General features: G+C 43.4%; 1 protein-coding gene across 8 annotated transcripts in view; it reads right to left on the bottom strand.

Moving 5' to 3' along the window:
• Positions 1–22,778, bottom strand: part of ITPRID2 (ITPR interacting domain containing 2) — a 57,968-nt gene that overhangs the window by 19,938 nt on the left and 15,252 nt on the right. For 2 of the 8 annotated variants that reach the window (XM_065068902.1, XM_065068910.1), the window contains exons 1-10: positions 21,962–22,117; positions 21,381–21,617; positions 21,193–21,241; positions 15,683–15,732; positions 14,777–14,833; positions 12,285–12,321; positions 10,915–11,013; positions 10,185–10,393; positions 8,592–9,286; positions 4,885–4,957 (exon numbers count right to left, since the gene is read on the bottom strand). In XM_065068902.1, the coding sequence (XP_064924974.1) occupies positions 4,885–4,957; positions 8,592–9,286; positions 10,185–10,393; positions 10,915–11,013; positions 12,285–12,321; positions 14,777–14,833; positions 15,683–15,732; positions 21,193–21,241; positions 21,381–21,582 (1,471 nt within the window). In that variant the 5' untranslated portion in view covers positions 21,583–21,617; positions 21,962–22,117. Of the gene's footprint in view, positions 1–4,884; positions 4,958–8,591; positions 9,287–10,184; positions 10,394–10,914; positions 11,014–12,284; positions 12,322–14,776; positions 14,834–15,682; positions 15,733–21,192; positions 21,242–21,380; positions 21,618–21,807; positions 22,118–22,778 lie in introns of those variants that run through there. The other 6 variants (XM_065068903.1, XM_065068911.1, XM_065068905.1 and 3 more) reach the window with 5 other exon arrangements.

Raw genomic sequence — 22,778 nt, 5'->3', positions numbered from 1 at the left:
CAATGCATTGGAATGCATTATGAAACCTGTTTTGAAACTGCTGGATTTTCAGAACTCATTTTTTCATTATTAATTTTGATGAACATTTCACTAAAACAAAAATAAAACCCTGCACAGGCCCAGAACCTTTGAGCACCAGGAGAGGCAAACTGCCCATTAAATTTCTCTATCAGCGACTTCACACAGCTTTTAGGGAGTGTCTTTCTAATTGTGCTGCTGCTCTGTTATCATGGTAGCCACAATATCCTGCAATGATAAACAACTTTTTTACCTCAAGACAGACATTCCCACCCAGCTCCCAGTAAAGACAATGGAAATGACTTCCCTGAGAACTGGACTAGCTCTTATTAACTGCCTGATTCAATTAATACAGCTGAAAGAGCGTGCCGTGAACAGGCTGCCACTACAGCTGACGCTGCTGGGAAGCTGCCACCTCCTCCAAGGTGAATAGTCACCTACTTTGGCCTCCTCACTGTCTCTTTCCCTATTTGGTGAATTTTAATTTAAAAGGACAAAGCACTACTGGTGAAAGCTTTAGCCACAGGGGAGAGATTCCAATGAGTTCTGATAAAGCAATTCATCAGTGCGTGTGCTGGCACCTGATTTCATGTGCATGAAGTTTATTACTGCTCAAGAAAAATATTGACCTTCCCTTCTTTTTCCTTCTCAGTCAATGTCTCATTTTCAGCTGTTAAAAAAAACCACAAACAAACAAACAAACACAAACACAAAACAAACACCAAAACAAACCCAACAAATTTATATATGTCTCCTCAAATCAATTCTTAGCCTCCTTGGACACACAGTACTAAAGTAAAAATCAGTGGTTTAGATAATTTTCTACAGCATTTGTTATTTATGCACATGCTTTGACAGCCTTATGTGACAGATACTGCCAGTCAACAGGTCAGATTCAAGCAGACAAGGGGAAAGCAAGAAAACATTTTTTTAAAAACGGTGAAAAGTTACATTTAGAACTTGATTCAAACACCTCCTGTGATGAGATATGGCTTCTCCACCCTGGATGCAGAAAACTCATCACAAAAACTGGGCTGTAGGGGCAAATCTGGGACCAGCCCTTGTCCTGCATACCCCCACTAAGTGAACTGTACCTTCTGCAAAAAGTCACTGCACAATGCTGACACTCTGCAGCCCAAAGCTATTACCAACGCTATGTAGAGGAAATCTTCTGAACTAGCGGGAGAAGGCCAAAGGCAGCATAATAAGGGAACTGTGGGAAAAGGAGCCAGCCAAGATGAACAACACCAGAAGGAACAATCAAACTTGTGTCCCAGTTAAACAGAGCACAAACAAAAATGCACCTTGGATTATTGTTTTAAGTTGCATAAAAAAATATATATATATTTAAGCACTGAATACATGCCAGAGAAATGCGGGTATTCAGAAATACATCAAATAAGCTGAAAAAGTTTTAACAACAACAGATGACGAAGAAAGAAGTCTGCAGTTTACAAAATGTGGGAGCACCGATTTGTCAGAGAATCACTATCAAATAATGGAATAATTCATCTACTGCAAAATAATATTCAACTACCAATGGACTGTCACTCTCACCAGTCCAAATGGTCCCATCAGGTATTTGTCCTAGACTTTCTGTGTCACCCAACTGCTCACATAGAAGAAGAGGAGAAACACATGGAAACTGCCCATGATGCTTTAGTAACATCTGTATTTCTTTTACCTGCAATGCTCTAATGTACTTTGTGTTTCACAAGATTATTAATAAACTGACATTCCCAACTTAGCTATAAAGTATTCCATTATGGGATTAAATATCTGCTGCCCCTTTTTCCCATACTGGTTGCACCCTGCACCCCAGCACTGCCAAAACCAGCCTGATACGGAACCCTGCTGCCGAAACTCTGCAGCATCCCTGGGGATTTCCCAGCTTCTAGAGAGATAAGCATGGACTGCCACAAATACTAAATCTGTTCCAATGTTTTCTTCTCACTCCCCCATCTCCAATCTCCTGTGGAGCTGCACCCACAGAGGGCTATAAATACAATAATATCTTAAGGACAGGAAGTGCTGATGATGTGCTTTCTTCACAGTAAAGAACAAAATTTTCAAAATTAATCACTGCTTTTGACTGTCAATTTCAGATGCATTAAAAGAAACAGGTTTGTGGCTATGCAAAATTTCACAAGGCAACTGATGTCGGCAACTAGACACTCACAAATCACAATGCCTCAAGAATACTTTGTTCTTTACACATTGTACCTATATTTGTCTTGTTTGTTGGGCATTTTTGGAATTGGAGGTGCTGCTGTATAAATATGTCAGGAAGAATTTGTTTTCCAACTAACAAACCTTCCTTCCAGATAACTTTGCAGTAAGTTTTTTTATAGTGGACATTTAGCAGCACTGTATGCTTATAGTGCAGAGCAACTGAAGCTTTTCATTCTTCTCTGCTGCATTCCTAAAAAAAACCCATGCAACAAACAACAAAATGCCGATTTTGGGCAAAATGGATAAACCAGTTCAGTACCATTCAGAAGATGTAACCTAAAAAGTACATCATGCTAGCCAATACATTACAGAATTCTTTGTATCCCATAAACAAAGACAGTGCTATAGCAAAGCACTCATTTGCAAACCACTTTGAAAATCTAAGCTTACCACGTATAAACAAAGCTAATCTGAAATAAGAAACATACTTTAATGGGTAGTCTAAGCAGTGGTAGACTCAGTGTTGTTCAAGCATATCTTAAGTCTCCAGACTGTTTCAGTAGGAGAGTCTTAAAAAAAAAAAATACAAATCCTATATATCTTATTATAGGCCCTCTTAAAATGCCTTACAAACTGTTGTGAATGTCAGAGAAAGCATCCACATTCCTCTGTGTAGATGTAAAATGACACTGCAAGGTTTATAATAGTCTGTACCAAACGCCACTAACCCTGCTAATTGACACAGAAATACCCCTACATGAAAAAAAAAGTTACAAATGTATTCCCTCAGGTGAAGCATTCATCTGGAACAAATTTTTTGTTTATGGGTACTTATGTACAGTAGAGTCAAGACCACTGAAAGAGGTGGGTTTGTATGAGGATCGCCAACTGACATCACACTGCAATAGAAGACCAGTGCTTGAATTTCATACTGACCCCACCTCAAGAGATTGCTAGTGAGAATGGCATTTCACATTCAGATACAATGGCACACATTTTTAATAAGTGGCTATTAACTTTGGATGCCTTTGAACTTGGTGAGTACTCACCCTCTGACAAAACTGGCCTCTATGTTGTCTTATGGTGGACAACTTGCAAAAGAAATGACTACTGTTTTTAAACATTCTGGCTAAGTTCTCCATCAAATGCTCTCCCTCTTGGCAACGTTACTGAAACCCATTAGAATAAAGTCCTAAGCTTTCCGTATCTCCAAGGTGAAATAAAATATTGGTCACAGACTAACTTCTAGCAAACGTGCAGGCTTACCATCAGCAGTGACATCTTTGTAAGGTAATTCATATAAAACTCTACGCAATACTTGCATAATAACAAAATGTCAGCGCTAATCTATGCCAAGCGTATTCAGAAACGGGTGGCAAACATATGCCAGTATGCCCCACTTCTGCCATACTGAAGACCCATTGCTAGAACTGCTGGTACCACTCAGCAGGTGCACACAGGACCACCTGGCTTTTTTTCTCCCATTTCATGGAGAAGAAACAGGTAAGATAGCTACTGGGAACACAGAACACAAAACTAGCATTTCAGAAGATGAAAAACCATATTTTTCTCCACCCTGACTACAGCTCCTAGTTCCTTAAGTTGCCTTTCTCTGAAGAGCTCTTTCTGAAACTGCTGGGGCCAGGCAAACAAGAGACCTGCCCTGTAAAGAGTGCATCTCTTAACATGTAATCATGTAAAACATGAACTTTAAAATACAGCCAAGGAAGAAATGCTGGGACCAGTCAGAGATGCAGTTTCTGGTGGTCCTTCCTGGCGGCCTACGTTTGTAACAGAGGAAGACTAGTGAGTGCAATGCTGTCTTGTGCAAAAAGCTGCTGAACTAGTTAGCACAAGCTGTCCTAATAACCAGACACTAACTTTCAGAGCTTAAGCCAGAGCATTCTCAACCATGTTAATGCAATTCAGCTGACAGTTCACAAGACTGTCAGTTCATTTGTGAAAAAGCAAAGAAGATGATCTCTGCTTCTTAAGGCAAGTGTTATTGCCTCTCATTAGTATCTAGAGATGCTAGTCATGTTTCACCAAGAAACTGCATCACAGCTAAGCTTCTCACTAAGTGCAACAAGCTCTATTTCTTCTTTAATCACACGTAACAGCTGAAGAACAGACTTCACTTGCCAACAGTGGGCAAATAACAATTCACAAAATGAACTTAAAGATCAGTTTTGTCCCAGTCCCAAGCCATAAAATACATAAATAAGAATTTGAGATGAGAGCACAAGAGCCAGTGCACAGTTTGCCACGTGCAGGACCACAGCTTCCCTGTGGGTGTGAGAGACTCGTCTTCTGTGCAGCCGGCTTGCAGGCGGAGCAGTAGCTCATAGGAAAAAGTTGGATGTATCATGCAATTTAGGTTTAAAACAATATAATTTTAGTTTAAATGGGTATCTTAAATTACAAGATCTGCCAGAGAAAGAAAATCCCATGCAATCTGAATTAACATTTCAGTTCCTCTGAGCTATCATCAGTTGTACAAAAGTGAAAACAGCCTGTGAGGTTATAGTGCTGTTGCCTTCCCTGCAATTTGGTTGCCACTTTGCAGTAATGTTCTGTGATTTAGCTGAAAATCTTTTTTATTTATAAAGGGAAAAGAAAATTTAGAAGTTTTAAATATCTGAATGAGCATTTCAGAGAGAGAAGGACACTCAGCAGGAGTTGAAGTCTACTCACCTTTCCTTGACTTGGTCACTGCCAGCTGCTGAGAAGCTGGAACATGCGGCAGATCCCCCTCTGTGCTCTGGATCTATCAGGAAGAGGAGATTAATATTTTGTCAGGACAACTGGAGTATGTTCCCATGCTTAAGAATGCCCAAGCTATATACACTGCACATGCAGGAAGGGTTTGTTTGAGGGTTTTTTTTTTGTGGTTTTGGTTGGTTTGGTTGGTTGTGGTTTTTTGTTTTGTTCTTTTTTTCTCTCCAGTCTGACAGTCTATAATGACTGAGGCAGTAAATCGTACCTCCTTAAATCAAAGCATTATTTCTCAGGTACTCAGCAATGCCTCTGCATGACAACTGGGATCCTTAAGACAGCACCTCTCTCTCACAGCATGGGGCTTCCCTTCAGTTATATTGATAATGCAAAAAGACCAGGAAATCGCATCCTATGACACTACTGAGAGTTCTCAGTTCCTTTTTGATCAAAGACTGAAACGTGTGAAAATACCTTTGACCACCTTCACACTACTACTGTCTCTTCTGTTCAGCACTCTTGGCCTCTCACTTGAATTTGAAGAAAAAGCAAAATACATTTAGAAAAATACATCAAGAGGTCAGCACGTAAGGGTTGTCATCTACTGCCCTACCAAGTATTTCCCACAAGCCATCAATCCTCTGGAATAATCCAGATCCTACTCCAGACTTCAGCACACCACCACTCATTGAGACACTTTTTGTGTCCATCAGTACAAAAAAGGAAGATAATATATTCAGAGCTATGCAGATTTCAACTGGGAAACTTAAAACTACATGAAAATTAATCCTATTACTTAATCACTTTGTGAAACACAGCCTTATTAAGAAAGTTCTCAGACAACCATTCAAACAATGAAAAGAATACGTCTAAAATCTCAACAGGGAGGCCTTTGTTCAGTTCAAAAGCTAGAATATGTTCTCTCTTGTGTGCTACAGAAAAAATCCTCATGATTCACATGCAAGTCTACATGCACAAAAACCCCAACCCAAATATCCCTCAATCCTTCCCTGTAATGGGCTGCCTGCCCAGTTTCAAAATTACCAAGCAATGAAATTTTCATCTCCAGTTTTGCTCAACTTAAAAATGCAAAACCAGGATAGTGATGGTTTTAAGCCCAAATTAGTATTTGGCTAAAGAAGAAACTATATTTGCATGGATACTGTGTGCAGAGCAGCTACCAAAGTGCTTTTTCTTAATTAGAAGAGTTTTAAGAGGTACTTGGCCTGAATTTTTCACCTTTAATAAGTGAACAGCATTACTCCTGCATGATAAATCAAGACTCTTCTGTTCCTTTAGGAGAAAAAGGCTGTACCAACGGGGTAAGTGCTTATTTTGTCCAAATGCACTGAAGCATAGAAGGGCCTCACCATTTATGTCTAGGAAAAGCACCTTTTAAAACAATAATAAAAAAATAAAGAACAGCAAGTGATCTTACAGGCCTTTTGGACAGACTGGCCTTCCAGGAAAGGTGTCTTGATCCTCTCAAACCTCCCAGTTTCCGATGGCTAAATTTTCAGCCTCCCAACAGCAAAGCCTCTTCTGACCTAAATCCCCAACAACCGCCTGTCCTTGGCTGGCACACACATCCTGGCCGCAGCTCGGCCAGCACACAGGGCTCCTCGCTCTGTCCCCATCCCTTCGGCCAGCACTGATGCTGGTAAATGACCTTTGGGATTGTAACTGGCCGGCTTGGGAGCGGGTGCTTGGGGGAAATCCTGCTCTGACTCACTCCACATTAGCTATCTCCACAGCCACAGGCTTCCGAAGGGCGCCTGGACCTCCAAGACATTTGTAAGCGTGGAAAGAGCTTCCTGATACATCTGTCATCCTTCTTATGTCAATGAATGCACTCCAAGCCAAGCTGGGAAAATGAGGGGAGGAGTTAGTATCACTGTTTCTAATACAGTTCATTAAACCCTCCTTAGAGACGCACACAAATAAAATCACACTGCCAGGTATTGTTCTAAAGTTTCTTCAACAAAACCAAATCCCTCCCTCCCAGGGATCTGACGGCAGTTGATATGTATGTATTATATTACATAAACAAAGATTCACCACAATCTCCTACCACATCACATCTGGTCTTGCCAAAACAGCTGTGTTTATGCACTGGCATCATTGCAAAGTGTGTCAACCAAAACTTCACAAACCCATTGCATTTGGCTTGTGCAGAATTCAGCAAGTCTTCTTGATGTCATAACCCTTTATGGTCCAACTTACTCTGAAGGAAAATTTCTTTTTCTTTCTTTTTTTTTTTTTTTTTAATTAGTTGTTTCAACTTGGCCCAAGGGTACCAAAAACTGGGTTTCTCCTCTGGGATACATGAAAGCAGCCCGGCTATCAAGAATATAGCAAAATGCATTGGCATTCAGACCTCTCCCATTGTGTCAATGCAAACATCTCTGCAGCTACACAACAAACTGGATCACGAAAATTATCCAGTTGAAAACTAAGCCAGGAAAAATAAATACATCAAAATACACTGCGTTTCTTTCTCCCCTCTCAACTGGACCAGCCCTGTGTTCCGATTCAGAAGATGGCCACACAAGATGTGGGTGATGATACACAGGCACAAACAAGTGGCAGGAACTACGAGAGGCTGGATTACCTCTTTCTACTTAATGAGTTCCTTCAGCTCCAACATTAGTTAATCTAGAGGAGCCTCAAAAGCCTGTAATGCAAATATAACACTAGACATGGCACCTACTAAATCATCATTTCCTCCTTCACTGTAGAACTCAGGGGGGTTTCTATTCACTTACTTCCTTCACTCATTTCACCAATTAAATCACAATACTTCATCTTACATGTCTATTTCACATAGACAGAAGAAGATAACTGCTGAATTGCTAACAACGGCCACTTCAGAACATGCCCACCTAAATACCTGCTGATTTAATTTAAGGCAGATCATAGAATTCAAGGTGTGAATCTATACCCCAAAATTGCATTCTTACTAGCCTATTAAACAAAAAACTTACAGGAGACCGGAAATTAAAACCCCTTTATGACAATTATCAGTCAAAAAATGGATACATGCATTTATGAAGATATTAAAAGGCAGCTAGCATAGAATATGTAACTAAGCCACAACCAAAGGCACATCAAACAGCAACTTTCAGTGTGCTAATTTCCAGAGAACAAACAAATCAACATATTGTAGATTGCCATCAAAACTAAAAGCTGCACAAAATAAGCACCTCACCTTACTTGATGGCCCCTTTCCCTTTCATGCAACAACATTCTTGCTCCATCCACAAATTTGTCCTTAATATAAACTGATAAACTAAATTTACTTCTAGGCAACAAAAAGAAAGATTTCCAGTTAGCAATTCAAGCAAAGTAAAAACGTTCTTATATATATAAAGGCAAAGGCAGATCTATTTCCACAGGAAAAGTTCTTAGTAGTTTTGCCAATGACTGCAATTACCTGAGCTCGATGAAAAAAAGAATGAGAACTTTCTTGCTGACTCTCAGGAACAACAGCAACACAAAACTATTTTGTTTAAAGGGTCAATTAGAGCAGCCTACCAAGAGAAAGTGACAACTGTCCTATCACTCAGAGAATTCAAAGTATTCCTGGAGAAAACACTGTCAGCTACACAGGAAAGAACATTCCTCTGCTGGCAGCCAGCAAGTTATGTAAACTGTATACGAAAACAAAGCCATCTATCTCCACCTACCTCTTCCATCTCAAAGGAGTCCTTCTGCTGCAGCATTAGGTTCATTATGGACGGGTTTGCGAGCAGTGCGCAGGGGTCTCTATTTGGTGATGCCGTGGGCAGCCTTTGCGTCGAGGAGCTGCTGTTGGATGTACTGGAACTGCTGCTGAGGCTTGGCGAGTCCAAAAGACCGGATTCTTCATATGGTCTATCTTGGGTGCTTGCCAACCTGCTGCTTGGCACATCTGCTGGAGGCACAGCACCCTCTTGCTTGTCATCAGTCCCAGCAGGAAGGTTTGCAGGTTTACGTGTGTCCACAGCATTTGCCTGACTACTGGCTATCTCCTCTTTTACAGTAGCCAAAAAAGAGGAAGAGTCTTTCTTTTTAGAGTATTTTGGTAATTTAGATTCATTTTTAACATCATTGTCCTCGTTCCCTGGTTCAGCTGGACTTTTCCCTTTTTCAACAGGTGAAGGAGTTGAGCAGCCGCTACCATCAGCTTGCTGTGTGCCGCACAGATTGAGCTTAGACAAGGTCTTCATCAACCGACTGGCTGTGTTGCTGCGATTTAAAGGGGGAGGGCTGGATGCCTCTTTGCTGGAAGACACTGAATTCATACTACCGATTTTCTGCAAAGGGGTCCCAGAGACTTGAGAGTACAAAGAAGAAAAGGCATTGGCCACAGTAGTAAGCACTTCAATTTGTCGAAAACGACCTGCACAAGAAAAAAACATAAGGCAGCGTTTATGAGGACCTGTTGATCCATCTCTACACCATGGTGTGCATTCTCAGAGATAGCCCTTTCTTCATACCTGAAGGGGGACTTTTCATCATAACCTCTGCCCAACCCTACATCTCCTCCTACTTGTATCAAGGGTCCCAAAGGTTGACAGAACACTGCCTAGTCCTAGAACATAAGTGATACCACACAGTATGAAAAAAATGGAAAAAACCTTTGCAAGAGTGTTAGGTGCAAGAAGAACAGCAAAGAAAGCTTTCACAAAGTGAAAAAGGGACACAGTTACATGAGTGCAAGTTAATATACAAAGTGCTAGGAAGAAAAGGGTTACACGCCTCACTTTCACCATCTACAAGTTCAGGAGGACATTTCAGCTATGCCCTCATTTCAGCAGCACTCATTACTGACCTAACAAAGCTCCTGTCCAAGTCAATAGAAATACTGGCCCAGATTTCAACAACTATAGAAGTAGGACGCTGCTGACACATTTCAAAAATCCCACCCAGACACTGAAGAACACAAGAAAAAGACAGAAACTTCTATTTGTTTCAGTGCTCTAAAGCCACATCAGAAGACAAGCTTAGAACCAAGCAGCAGGAATGATACAAACCAGAAACCAATACATCTTACGGGATTGCCTTTCATTTCCCTCCCCCACTATAAATCCTCTTCCCTCACCCCAAGGTGTACAACACTGATGGTCCCCTCTTGCCACATTTAAGATCAAACAGGAGTTTTATTATGGATTCTGGATGGAATTTGGCCTTTAGACTGTAAAGGGGTTTTTCCAGAACACTACATATACACCTTCTTTTGAGGTTGCTTACATAGTTCCAGAACTTAAAAATGAACTTTGCTTCAAAAACATACTTACTTGTTAAAGCAAAATTTGGATTTTCCACTTCCATGCGCTGTATTTGGGCATTCAAAAATACTTTGATATCTATCCCTCTGGCAAATGATGATGAATTAAAAAATCTTGCTGGAATTTTTGAAGCAATATCAGGTTCATCTCTTCCAAATCCAAGGTTATAGAGTACTTCTTCAGGATCTTCCTCATAAAGCTCCAGTAATTCAGAAACACTAGACAAATGAAAATATGTTTACTATCTACTTGTCTCTTTTTAAGACCCAGTCCCTTCTGTACAACTGCTAATTCAGCCCAGTAGCCAGCTTGGTCTATTGAACTTTTGACTACTACAGCTCAGTCTACTCTAGGAAATACTTGTGGAGATCTCTGCATCTGAAGTTTTGGTTCACATCACCAGAGACATCAGCCCAGAGACATCTCAGATCCAATCCTTTAATTTATAAAGTCAGTCCTTATTCTGCAGAGCTCCAATTTTAAAATGTCATTAAAATCTCAGATGTTTCTAACATTTGGAACCATTTGTTAGTATTTACTGCAAACCACAACTAAAACCAAATAGCAGTTTTTCAAGCGACCAAATGAAAATTCCCTTCTCGGCTACTTAATGCAACAATGCACATAAATCAAGCCAAGTCCATTTAGCTGAGGAACAGAAGAAGTAAGTTTTGCCAGCAAAACACAGCCAAATTCCACTCAACTGCGCCATGACCTTCAAAGCATAGGACTCTCTTACCTTGAAACAGTCGCACTGCTTTTTCCAGACCCGGAGGAGTTCATACTTCTCCCCTTCTGGTGGAACTGCAGCCTCCTCTCCTTCGCCAGCACACCATTGCTGTCAACACAAACAGAGGAGACCCCTGCGATAAACTCCTTTTGCTCTGTCTCGGAGGAGAGCTAAGCCTCCAGCACTGCTGAATTTCTCTTTTCCCTTTCAGTGTTATCTGGTTTATATTAGCCATGTCATTTATTGAAATACAATAACAAAAGCGAACCCTGGGACGCCTCAGTAAAAATGTACATAGACGGTAAGAATTCGAAGGCAAATGCAAGCTGAATAAACAAACCCCTGATCTCCCCTTGCTGCCCCACCCTCCCCGATCCCACCCTCTTCCAGCAAGGAAGCCCAGCCTCTGCTGAGCTGCCCTGTCCTGCCTTTCCCGGCACTTCCCCATGCCACTGCCTCCTCTAGCAGGACCACCTCTCTATGGCAGGACCACCCCTCCATGCCTCAGGTACCCGGCTCCCCCTCACCCTTGACTGCCACCCACGCAAGACTGTGAGCTGTCCCAGCAGCGGCCAGGGAAGCTGAAGAGGCTCCAGGGGGGAGGAAATGGAGCAAGATGAGCTCCAATCAAGACTGCCGGCCGGTTTCTTTCCCAATCCCAAACTATTTCCTCCCTGAGTCTGGAGAAGCCGCCTCGGCATTAGGTGGTACCTCGGTCTCAAACGTACTATTACTGACAATCTCTCTGTGGGACAAACTTTCCCAGGGTGAATTTTACTGTACAAATTCTAAGACACACACACAACAGAACAACCACCGAAAAACCAAAGATGACAGTGGATTCACCTAAAAGCACATTCGTGGGGCCTGGCTCAGAAGGAGCAGCGAGGACACTGCCCACATGGGCTGTGCTGGCACTTGCTGAAGTCTCAACAGGGGTTTTAGTCACAGCACATTTCGTTTAGAAGCTCTTCCTATAAATCAAGTACTCTCAGTCTTTTCTTCCCACTCTCAAAGGATATCTGGTCTGAGAAGTAAAACTAATTTTCCCTTGAAATTTCTGAAATAGCAACGGATCAGTAAGGCAAAGAAGGTAAATCATACCAGGTTAATCAGATTTAGCATTTCTCCATTCTCCTCCTGCTACCCAAAAATCTACATCAGGTCTGCCGGAAGAATAAAAACCTGGGTTTTTTCTGCATTTCATAATGACTGTTTCTATGCTATCTAAGTCTTCTCTTTCCATCTCACATAAAGTGACATGACCAGAAGAGCTGTAGCTCTGATGTAGCCTCTACAACTTCCATTGCTCCCTCTTCCTCCTGCACTTCAGTATCAATGTTTCTTTGAAGTAAAAAATAACAAAAAAAGAAGTTTACCCTGTTTCCATTTGGGTATCACTCCGTAGATGATTAGCTGTAGAGAAACAAGAGGAAGTTACACACAGATCTCTTCAGGATTACACTTTCCACAACAGGTATGAAGAAGCAGGCAGTGAGCACATTTACTAAAACTCCCACGTAAGCCAGGTTTCTCTCTTCCCACATAAATGTGATTGTCGAGTGTTTCTAGTACACAGCTGAGATGAAGACAATCTGGTTTATTCAGGCTCTGTTTAAGCTAAAATCTCACATGGACATGTGCTTACATACTGTCACTAATCATATTAACTTGAAATCTTACATGTGGTAAGCTAGTAATTGTTATATAAACCATTTATTGCCTTGCAATTGAAGAAGCAATTACCAGCTGCAGGGCTGTTCTTGAGCAGGAAGGGGAGGAGGAGTAGCGGGCATGGGAGGATTGCTCTCATAGATAAAGTAAAGCACATACGAAAGGCAGGTGGATCAGCCCAGCTCCACACAGGAACACCTCAGACAGCATTATTCTTTCAGAAAATCAACACCCTGTCAAGCCAGAGAGCTGAGCACCAGCCTTAAATTATGGAATCCCCAAAGAGGCGACTCAACATTAACAAACTTGCCCCAGGAGACAGACATGGAGTGTGCATACGCTGTAGCAGCCCTCAGAATCAGCTACGAAAAGAGCAGAATGGTATCAAATGTTGCCAGGAAAAAAACCTGCATCTCAACTTGCAGTTCCAGAGGGCACAGTCACCAACAGAGAGCAAACATGGAAACCTCACCACCTCCCCCTTATTTTCAGAGGCATCATAAAGAAACTTAAACATATACAAAACACAGATGCCACACCTTTTTTTTTTTTTTTTTTTTAATATTCTTGCCTATAGCATGAAGGTAAGCCTACCCATATGGATTAGCTGGTGACTGGTATGAACAGCTAAACCATGGACTTTAAGAGCTCAGTAGGGTCTGGGGTTACAGGGCCTGATGCCCTCTGTGCCATTTGCACAGGGCTCTGGCTTGTTTCTGGACTCGGGCAGCGATGGATGCACAAGGGCAGGCATTCACACCAGCCTCAGTGGGGCTGTCTGTCTGGCAGGGTGCGCAGCTCTGTGCCAACCAGCTTTGTTGTCCCCTTGCTCTCAGACGGGGAAACAAAGCCCTGCAGAAACACCCGCGTCTTTACCCAGGAAAATCAACTAGGGATTCTAGGATTTTTTGTAATCTGAAAAGGGGAGAAATGACCTTCTGCCTAAATCACGCTAAAGGCTCATAAAAAACCAGAAATCCTTGGGAATGATAAGGGGAAAACACTGAAAAGAAAAAAGTGACATGATGTTTTAAAATGTACTGATTCTTGACTTATTTTCCATATGCTCAGAGCTGGGATTATTGTTAAAACTTTTTCTATTAAATCCTTGTACTGCAGGCAATCTAACAGGCAGAATCAGATCAAGGTAATTATCAGATCAACTGTTTTCCTTAGAAGTCTTGAAACTTTAAAAACTGAAGATATTTCCTTCCTCCAGACCCTGTCCCACTACTTTGACACCACTAGTAATACTGCTGTGGAAAAAAAGGGCTGTCTACTATATAAGTTCTGACACTATTGCAAAAACTGTAGTTTGAAAAACATAAAAAGCTAAATGGGGGGAGTGGTTTTACCTTTTTATTTTTTTGACAAAGATATTGTCTTATATTCCTTATATTCCCTATCCTGCAGATAATGCCAGAGCCCCCTTTGTGAGACTGTTTCTTGCTATTTTATTTCAGGATGCTGCTCTTAGAACAGTGCTATTGCTATTTTATTTCAGGATGCCGCTCTTAGAACAGTGCTTTTGTTCATTTATGGACACCTCTAACCCATGATCAACAGAGAGGTTAAAAGTATTTTTCTAGCAAAAAAGTCCACCATGAACAGACACACATCTCCTTCCCCTTAAAAAACAAAAGAGAAAGGCAAGCAGCTAGTGACAGCTAAGTGTATATCATGGCTGATCCAAAGTACTTACTTAGCTTTGGTGCTTTTCATTTTTAAAAGCACTTAGCCCTTAATGGGTTTGCCTCTTGGCCAACAGAATTTCATTTCTCCTTTCAAAAGCTTGCACATGCCACTTCCAAGGGATTCAGGGGAAGTGGGGCATGCACAGCTGCCAGAGTAACCCACGGACAAGAAGATCAAGTAGGAGAAACCACCTTCTCACAGCCTCAGTGAGCGCTGCAGGCTGTGCTGCCGCTGTGAGCATTAAAATGAGAAGGCAGAGGCAAATTCAGGGCTGCCACTGACCTTTGGGTTAGACAAGAACGTTTAACACCAGTGATAGTCTAATAAACTCAAAAAGCAAATCCTCCTGTATTTTTCTATGTGCTTCATGCAGGTTTTCTAGCCAGCTTTAGCAACTGTCTTTGACCAGAAGGGAAATGCAATCTTTCAAAATAAAAATCAGATGACTAAACTATATTTTTTTCTAGAAAAAAAAAAAAAGTCATAATCCTGCCACACCCACCTTCAGCTCCCAGGGATAAGTCATCTTCAAAACTTCCTCCATTTCTCACCAGCATGCCTGAAATCGTACAGTTAGCAGTTCAACAACTAGAATGCTTCAGTGTCTTCTTTTCAACACCTTAACTAAAGATTTTAGCAAGACTTCAGTTGATATAACACGCTATAGCCGGGCTATATTTACAATTCCTGCATTACCGAAACACTAAAAAAGCACTAAGAAGTGAGAAGTTACATTTGAGAACATAGAAAAATTATTTGGAAAGAGAATGTCTATAACACTGCTTTAGTTTTGTCCTCAGAAACACCCCCAAGTCAACCTACAAGCAAATTAACTGCACATGGGAAACTGAAGGTACCACCCAACAATTTAGGATCAGAAGGCACAAATGTATCTATCCTCCAGACATCTTACCAGGGGGATCCAGAGTCTAAGTCCAGCTTAGGCATTCCCCTCTCTCTCCCTGTACCAGACTGAGTTGAAGCGAAGACTCCAGGCACAGCCAGTAATTCCTCTGCACCCTGTCACTACCTGCACATTCTCACTGTACTTTGAACTTTAGTATCCAGCTCTGCTCAGATAGTAAAATTTTCAGGTGTGGCAACCAGAGTTACAAGAGACAGAGACTGCCTAACGCTCACCAGCTCAGAGAGGAAATTACAACCCCCTCATTGTGCACATTTTGGGTTTCTGGTTTTAGGGCTTACTAAACTCTCCAGGAATATTTATTCAGGATCTTTTCCCCCTTCTCCAGTTTCTCAGGCACAACTGCTTCACAGCGAGAACAACTCGGCAACACCAACCAGGCTGTGGTTGGTGCTGCTGCTAGACAGCTGAGGTCTCAGGTGAACATCCACAGAAGCACAGTTCCCAGCAAGAGAGATTTCAGTAGGTAAAGCCTTTCCTTACCCTTCAACAGAGGATTGCTTTGCTCATCCAGGGAGGCTCCCAGAGGCGTTCTGAAACCACAGAAGAGATTAATAATACTTTAAAAACTTGCTGCTTCATGTCCTTCCTTACAGCGTGTAACAAGCTTGTGATAGCAGCAGTTGTCCCTCCCTCCGCCCCCAGAAAGCACAAACATCTGAGGACAGGCAATTACTTCCTAAACAATCCCCAGCCCTCTGAACAAATATGTCTTGTAGGGAAAAACAACAAAACAGGTTAATAATAACTGCAATGCTCAGACACCAGTCAGCAGCAAAGCTTTGGGGTCACCAGCCCTCTGTCAAGAAAGATAACGGGCTTCTCAGCAGAACACCCAGAAAAAAATGAGCACAGGTTTTTGAATGACTTGATTTGATCTCATTTATACAACAAAAACTGTTGCCATTTTTCTACACATTTAAAACTTCTTGAAGAGAGGGGTGAAAAGCTGTATTGGATGATCAGACACAAGATAAATATCTTAACAGCTATGTCAGCTGTCACTTGCCAGTTCTGATACTTCACAGGCTCTTTAGGTTGGCTCTTGTTTGGATGATCTCTCCTATTGCTGCCCCCTGAAAGGCAGAGGATTTGCTGAACCTCATGGTGCCCAAATGGAGCAGCAGCAGCCACTGAAATGACAGGTCCAAACCCTTTCTGGGCTCACGCTACACTTGTTGACATTAGCTGGATGTTTCCACAACTTGTCTCTGAGACATGTTTAACCAAAGGCCTGTCACTATTAAGTAGTGCAGCATTAACTCTCAAAGCCCAAAACAAATTCAGAAATATAATACTCATAAAGAAGGGGAAAGCAGATGATTTATGTGCCTATATTATCTATTTTTCATTTGGATTTTTAATTAGACAAACACATAAACCAGCCCAAAGAGCTGAAAGTAAACAGTGCTCTGATACAGTATTTGTTTTGGTGCCACAGCCAAATTAAGCCAGGAAAGTTTGCATCTCTTCTTTCTAACAGACCTTAACATTTCACAACCTTTTTTTTTTCCTTTCCTCTCTGAAAAGAGTTCACTCTTTCCACCTGTGGCCTGCTGACGGGGAACAAGCTCACTTCAACATGTCTTTTGAAAAGCAAAGCAAAGACCAGCATGGTGAGAGGCCAAGGCAAACAGCCAGAGCACCCATGCGCACAAGCGTGTTTCAGGTGACGGGAGAGACTGCCGAGGCTCAGATCTCCTGGATTCCGGCGTGTCTGTCCTCTCAGGGTTTGAAAAAGCTTAGGGCATATTGTCTGAACCTGTCACGCTACAACAAGCCTTATGTTCTGAGGCAATAACTATGCCGGTTGTTTACTCTCTGGCTTTGATGGGTGTGCTCCCATGCTTCTCCCCCTCCTTCCGTGGTGGCTACTTCAACGTCTCTACTTTTGGATACAGAAACTTGCTGGCAGTGACTTTGACAACCAAGGTCAGTGCTGCATGCACCAGCTGTCAGAAAAATGGTAAAAGCAACCGCCAAAGCAGGCATTTTCTTTCAAAAATTGAGCCTGTCACCTCTACAGCATGTTAGCAACTACCAGAAATGCAGCCCCGTCAACCACCCCTCTGCTGTCCTGTTTGCATTGCTGCACACAGGCACAGCTGCCTTACACCTCCTGCCTTTGAAAAACTTTCATTTAAGAACTAGACACATGTTTAAACAAGGGACAAACACCACAGACAAAATCCTCTTGGACAACAGCATGGACAGCTGTTTGTCACCAGCAAGGCCCATGAGCCAAGTTGGCCAGCTCTGTCTCAGAGCAGCCTCGTGCACTGGGGAAGGCTGGGCCCCTTCCATCTGCCGGGCCCTCGGGACAAGATCTCCTGGCCGGAGGTGCCCCACGGCAGGTCCTCAACATGTCCCGGCAGCCTTCACACAGTAGCTGGGGACGCCAAGAGCAAGCAGAGCCCAGCCAGAGAAAAGAGCAAGTGAGTGGCCGCGTGCCTGGACCCTACAGTTTTCCATTTGTGTTCACTCATTTATTATTGTATTTTAACACATATGGCAATAACTTATCTCAGTATCTCACCAAATAAGTGAATTAACTCTCAATGTCCACATTGCCACGGGTACCGAGCAGGTAAGAGGGGCATATAGAGCCTCAAGGCTTCCTCTCATCCCAGAGGCTGGCTTACTCAGCTACCAGTTGTGGTAGGCTGGTCTTCAGGAATAGGATGAGGGTTTTGCACTGTGCTGTAAGAGCGTTTAGACCTCAGGTTTAAAAGCATTAATTGGGCAGGAGCCATGTTTATTTTAAACTTGAAGAAAAAAAATCTCTTCTTTCTGAGGCATTTCAAGAACTCACTTCCTGCGTATCTACAGGAGATGGCTCCTAAATACCTCCTGCATCCCTGTATTGCTGGAAGAGTTTAAATACAGCGAATCAAAATAATACACATCACCATGGAGTCGTCAAAAAATGTTTCTTTTCTATCAGTATAATACAAACACTTGTGTTTCCTGTCTTAGCTTTACAAGAGTTAAAACTGAAAACTTTGTAAGCTTTCTTATTACTTCAAAATGCCTTTTCAAAATACTGGGGAGAGAGAAAAGGATGCCTTTCTCAAAGGTAGGTGATTCCCAAAACATGAATGAACCAGAAACTCTGGGTAACATCTGACATTTCTTAAGCCATCATAATTCTTATTACAGTGTGATACATACTTGCCTTTTTTGGTTTTGCTGTTTTTTTTTTTTTAACAAACAAAAAAAAAGAAAAGCAACAAACACATGTATACTAAGTTAAATAGCATGTGATTTTAGGCACACTCCTCTCTCCTCCAAAGCAGATGTGAAACATAGGTGCCAAGTAATAAGAGCCCCAAACTGCTAACCCGAATACCAAGGGACAACTAGTAATTCTTTTTATCCATATTATAACAGTGTCAATGCTTTTGGAAACAAACAAAGGAATAAATCTTACAAGTAGATCTATTTATGCAGCAGGTTGATATTACATTTTTCTGTGCTGCTGCCAACTCAAAACAGAAAATGAAATTTTAAAAGTGCTAATTTGCTTCTGATGTACATTTCACAAAATCTTATAGACAAAATGGAAAGGACTGCTTTCAGAAAATACGTAACAGAGAAAATACTTCATTTTAGTAACTGAATCTTCACTTGTAGTAATGGTTACATTTTGCAACAGAGCTAACTCTTAACAATGATGTGGTGCGATGGGCCAGAAACAGAAGCTCAGTCTGCGTCTATTGCCCATGCTTTGTAGCAATCAAAGCTCTACAACAAAAACAGTGTTATTAAACAAATAAGAATTCTCAGGGAACAACAATTGCAAATTTCACAACAACTGTTGGTTTTAAGTATTCCTTTTCAAACAACACCCTGTCCTCTTTTCCTATATACATTGTTATCAAGAGACAATCGGATCAGGGTTTATATACATAAAGTCACTCTATAATCGTACAAGTTGTATAATCATTTTACTGCATGTAGTAGCTGCTGCTTGCGTGTATATCCAATACAAAAAAAAAAAAAAATGAAATAATTTGCGTTTGTAAAACACAAGGGACTGCTCCAGGCATCTCCCAGACTGAATCGTGTATGCACACACTCTGCACATTACAGAGTCAGAGGCTAACTCCAATCTCAACAGCCTAACAGTTTAAAAGATCTTTAGAAAAATGCAAATTTTATCTAAGGAGAACCCAAGATTCTTCTGAAAAGATTTACAACACTGGATAGCTATACTTTAAAAGACTTCTGTGGAAAGGCCACAATGGGTTTCACAAACATGCATTAATTAAATTTGCATCTCTGTATTAGCAAAAGGGCAAATTCGTGCTTTATTTCCTTATGTCTAAAATATGGAAATAGAGTATAAAATAAGATTCCCATATTTTGCAAATCAATTACCAGAGATACAAACACATTCTGCAGAAGCATTTGGTGCCAGTCTTAGCAACAGATAGTTACCGTAGTACATGAATAAAACTACAAGCTTTGTGTTACTATTCAAGATTTGTTACTATCTATTAGGTGTTCCTGTTGTCAGTTTGCAGTTTTGTGCTATTCCTTAAATTCTGTATGGATAAGGCAAGGGTGACAGGACCAGGGAAGGTTCTAGACAGAAATCCTGCAGATACGGAGAGAAGTGGCACTGCAGCATTAGGAGGAATTTCTCCCTCAAGGGCCTCTTCCCCCCTTCTTCCTCTATTTTTTGCCCCCTCTACTCAAAAAATCCTTCTAATAAAGCATTGGGATCGTAACAATTATTTTTAAGGATATACTTTGCCAGACCAACAGGATATCAGATTTCAGGTAAAGTCAGAAAAATCTTCTCCCATTCTAACATTCTGGAAGAATAGCCTGGCAGACATGAACGTCGCAGTTTAGGGACACGGTATGATTTCAAGCTGCTAGCTGCCAAAACCCCCTCCAAGGCACAGCCTGTAAAGATCCAAGGAAAATTATACCAAGGACCCTGTAGCTATAAAGCAACCCACACTTCAGTTATGGGAGTAAGCTCAGCTCAGCTGCTTACTGGATAAAAAGATCACATCATCACAGCTAATCTCAGAGTTAAATTTTCATCCTAATGTAGCTGCTCTCAAAACAAGAAGGAAATCAGAAATATCAAGTAGGGGAGGCCTTGAAATGTCATTGTTAACTACTTAAAAGCTAATTATTAGCTTTCCCCTGTCAATTCTGGCTCGAAGGGCTGCTAGGACTGAATAGAGAAAAAGATGGGACAAAACCAGCAGCTACTGGATGTAGCATTTACACTTTTGTGTGACTGAGGATGAAGAAAAAGTAATGTCATCAACTCATTCCAAACACCAAGGAAATATTTTGTAATAGTAACAAAAACGTGAGATATATACACCACATCGTAAATTAAGGATGTCGGTCCATATGGCAGACGAGGAGAGAGACTTGGATAAGTCAAATTAGCTTAAATTGTGCCATCGCTTTTCAAGACCCCTAAGCACAGAGGGCATTACCGTGTAAGTTCTGTTTCTTTAAGTCTGCAGGAAAAAAAAAGGCAAGGCAACGGGATGCTTTAAACTGGAGCCCCTCCATAAGAAACAGAGCCGCTTCCAAAACAACACCACTATCCTTACCCTAAACTAAGTTCCTCCCCAGTGGCTGAAAGTGTTCAGCTTCATTACATGAGACACCAAAAAGAGAAAAGGTGCCAAAGGCAGCTCTTCCCTAGCTACGCATACACATGCCACTGCTCCCATTGTAACCCCAACTGAGGGTATAACCGCCGTAAGCCCGAAGGGTATTTTTGCTCGAAGAAGGCTCCTGACAGCGCCGATGACAAACAGCGCTCCAGATGCCCGCGACAACCCGCGGGTCAGGACGCCACCGAGATTTCCTCTTCTCCCCTATGTGGGAGCTGCCCGACCCGACACCCGCCTGGGGACCGGGGGCTCCGGCTCCGCATCCGCAGCGACTCGCCGGCGGCAGCGGCAACGGGGCGGCAGGACAAGGGCAGGGGCAAGCTCGGCTGGAGCACCCACCTGCAGTCTTTCAGCCATATCGCGATCTTCTCGTTGGGAACGCTGTGACCTTAAAGGCAGAGCAGAAGAGAAAAGCTGATCGTCAGTAACAGCCCCTCCGTCAGGGGCCGCTCCCGATGCCGGGGATCCCGGGGGTCCCAGGGGTCCGCGGGCTGCGGCCCCAGCCCCGCCGCGCTCCCGGCACTGACCTGCTTCTGCGGCCAGCGGCAACTCTCCGCTGGCGAGATCCTCTTCCTCCTCTTCTTCCTCTTCCTCCTCCTCCTCGCTGCGGGCCGCCGCTGCCGAGAAATCCTCCGCCTCCGACGCCTGCCAGGAGTCTCGGCTCTTAGCCCAGGCCTTCCTCTTCTGGGTCGCCCCTTGCCATTCCTCCACCGCCGGGGGCTCCTCCATCGGGACGGCGGGGGCTTCACGCCGAGAGAGCCAACCTGCCGGGGGAAGGGGAGCCGTGCCGTCCGTCCGTCCGGGGGCCGCCACCGGAGACGGGCCGCCGGGGGGCGCGGGGCCGCTGTCCGCACAGCCCCGGAGAAGCGACACTGCCCCGCCCCACGCTCACCATCCCCCCCCGCCACGAACCCACCCGCGATCACAGCCCAGCCCGCCCCCAGACCCACTCACCGCCGCGCCCCAGCTTCCCCCGGACGGCCGCTCCCGGCCCCACAGCTGCCAGCCCCGGCCCCGCCCGGCTTGCAGCGGGAGGGCAAGGGGCTGGGCTGGGGTCGGCCCGGCCCGGTGCCGCTGCCCGCGGGTACTCACTCACTCACTCACTCACATATCGCGCCGCGGGAAGGCGGCGGAGGCAGCGCCCGCCCGGGCAGCGGACGGCGGCGGCGGCGGCTCTGACTTCCTCATACCGCTGCGGGAAGAAAACTCGGCGGCCACGTGATGGCAGCGGGGCTGGCGGCAGCTCCCGTCCTGCCGGGGCCGCCCGCGCCGCACCGGCCGGGCAGGGCTGCGGGGTCGGGGCGTCGGGCTGACCCTGACCGCTGCTGGGGCAGCGCGGCCGGGGAAGGGGCGGCAGTGCTGCGGTCCCCTAGGAGGGCACCCTGGGCCAGCCGCGCTTGGCTGCAGCCTGAGCCTAGCTGGTCTCAGCAGCGGTCCTCGGCCTTGGCCTGGCCGGCCAGTCGTGGGCATGCGAAGGATGTTTCGAAACTAAAACGTAGGCAAAGCAGGTAGAAGAGTATTTGTGACATTTTTTTCTTCCGGGAAGGGGGAAGGCACAAGACAGCAAGTAAGTTGGCTAGACACACACGACTTTGTATCTTGTTTTCAAGGGTGGGACATCAGATAAGCCTCTGCTTGAGCACAGGCAGAGATCTGCAGGGGCATCGGCAGTACCAAACAATACCTGTTAGCATCTTAGATTCACTTGAAGCCTTTGTCATCTGGTCCAGGGTAAACTCAAGCAACCAGAATAAACTGAAAACCCAGCAAAAGATGAGTCCCTGCATCTGGGAAGGAGGTGTGACATGCTCAGCAAATATCCTTTCATTATTCAGCTTTATAGTTCAAACCTATCAAAGAATTTCTGTAATCTTTTTCCCCTACAAAAATTTAAAAAAAAAAATTGACTGAGAGCAAAACATTTA

This window comes from Columba livia, chromosome 7 (genome assembly GCF_036013475.1).
Source record: "Columba livia isolate bColLiv1 breed racing homer chromosome 7, bColLiv1.pat.W.v2, whole genome shotgun sequence".
In the NCBI taxonomy this organism is placed as follows: Eukaryota; Metazoa; Chordata; class Aves; order Columbiformes; family Columbidae; genus Columba; species Columba livia.
The sequence above is the reverse complement of the archived record's forward strand: the minus strand, read 5'-3'. Positions and strand labels throughout refer to the sequence as shown.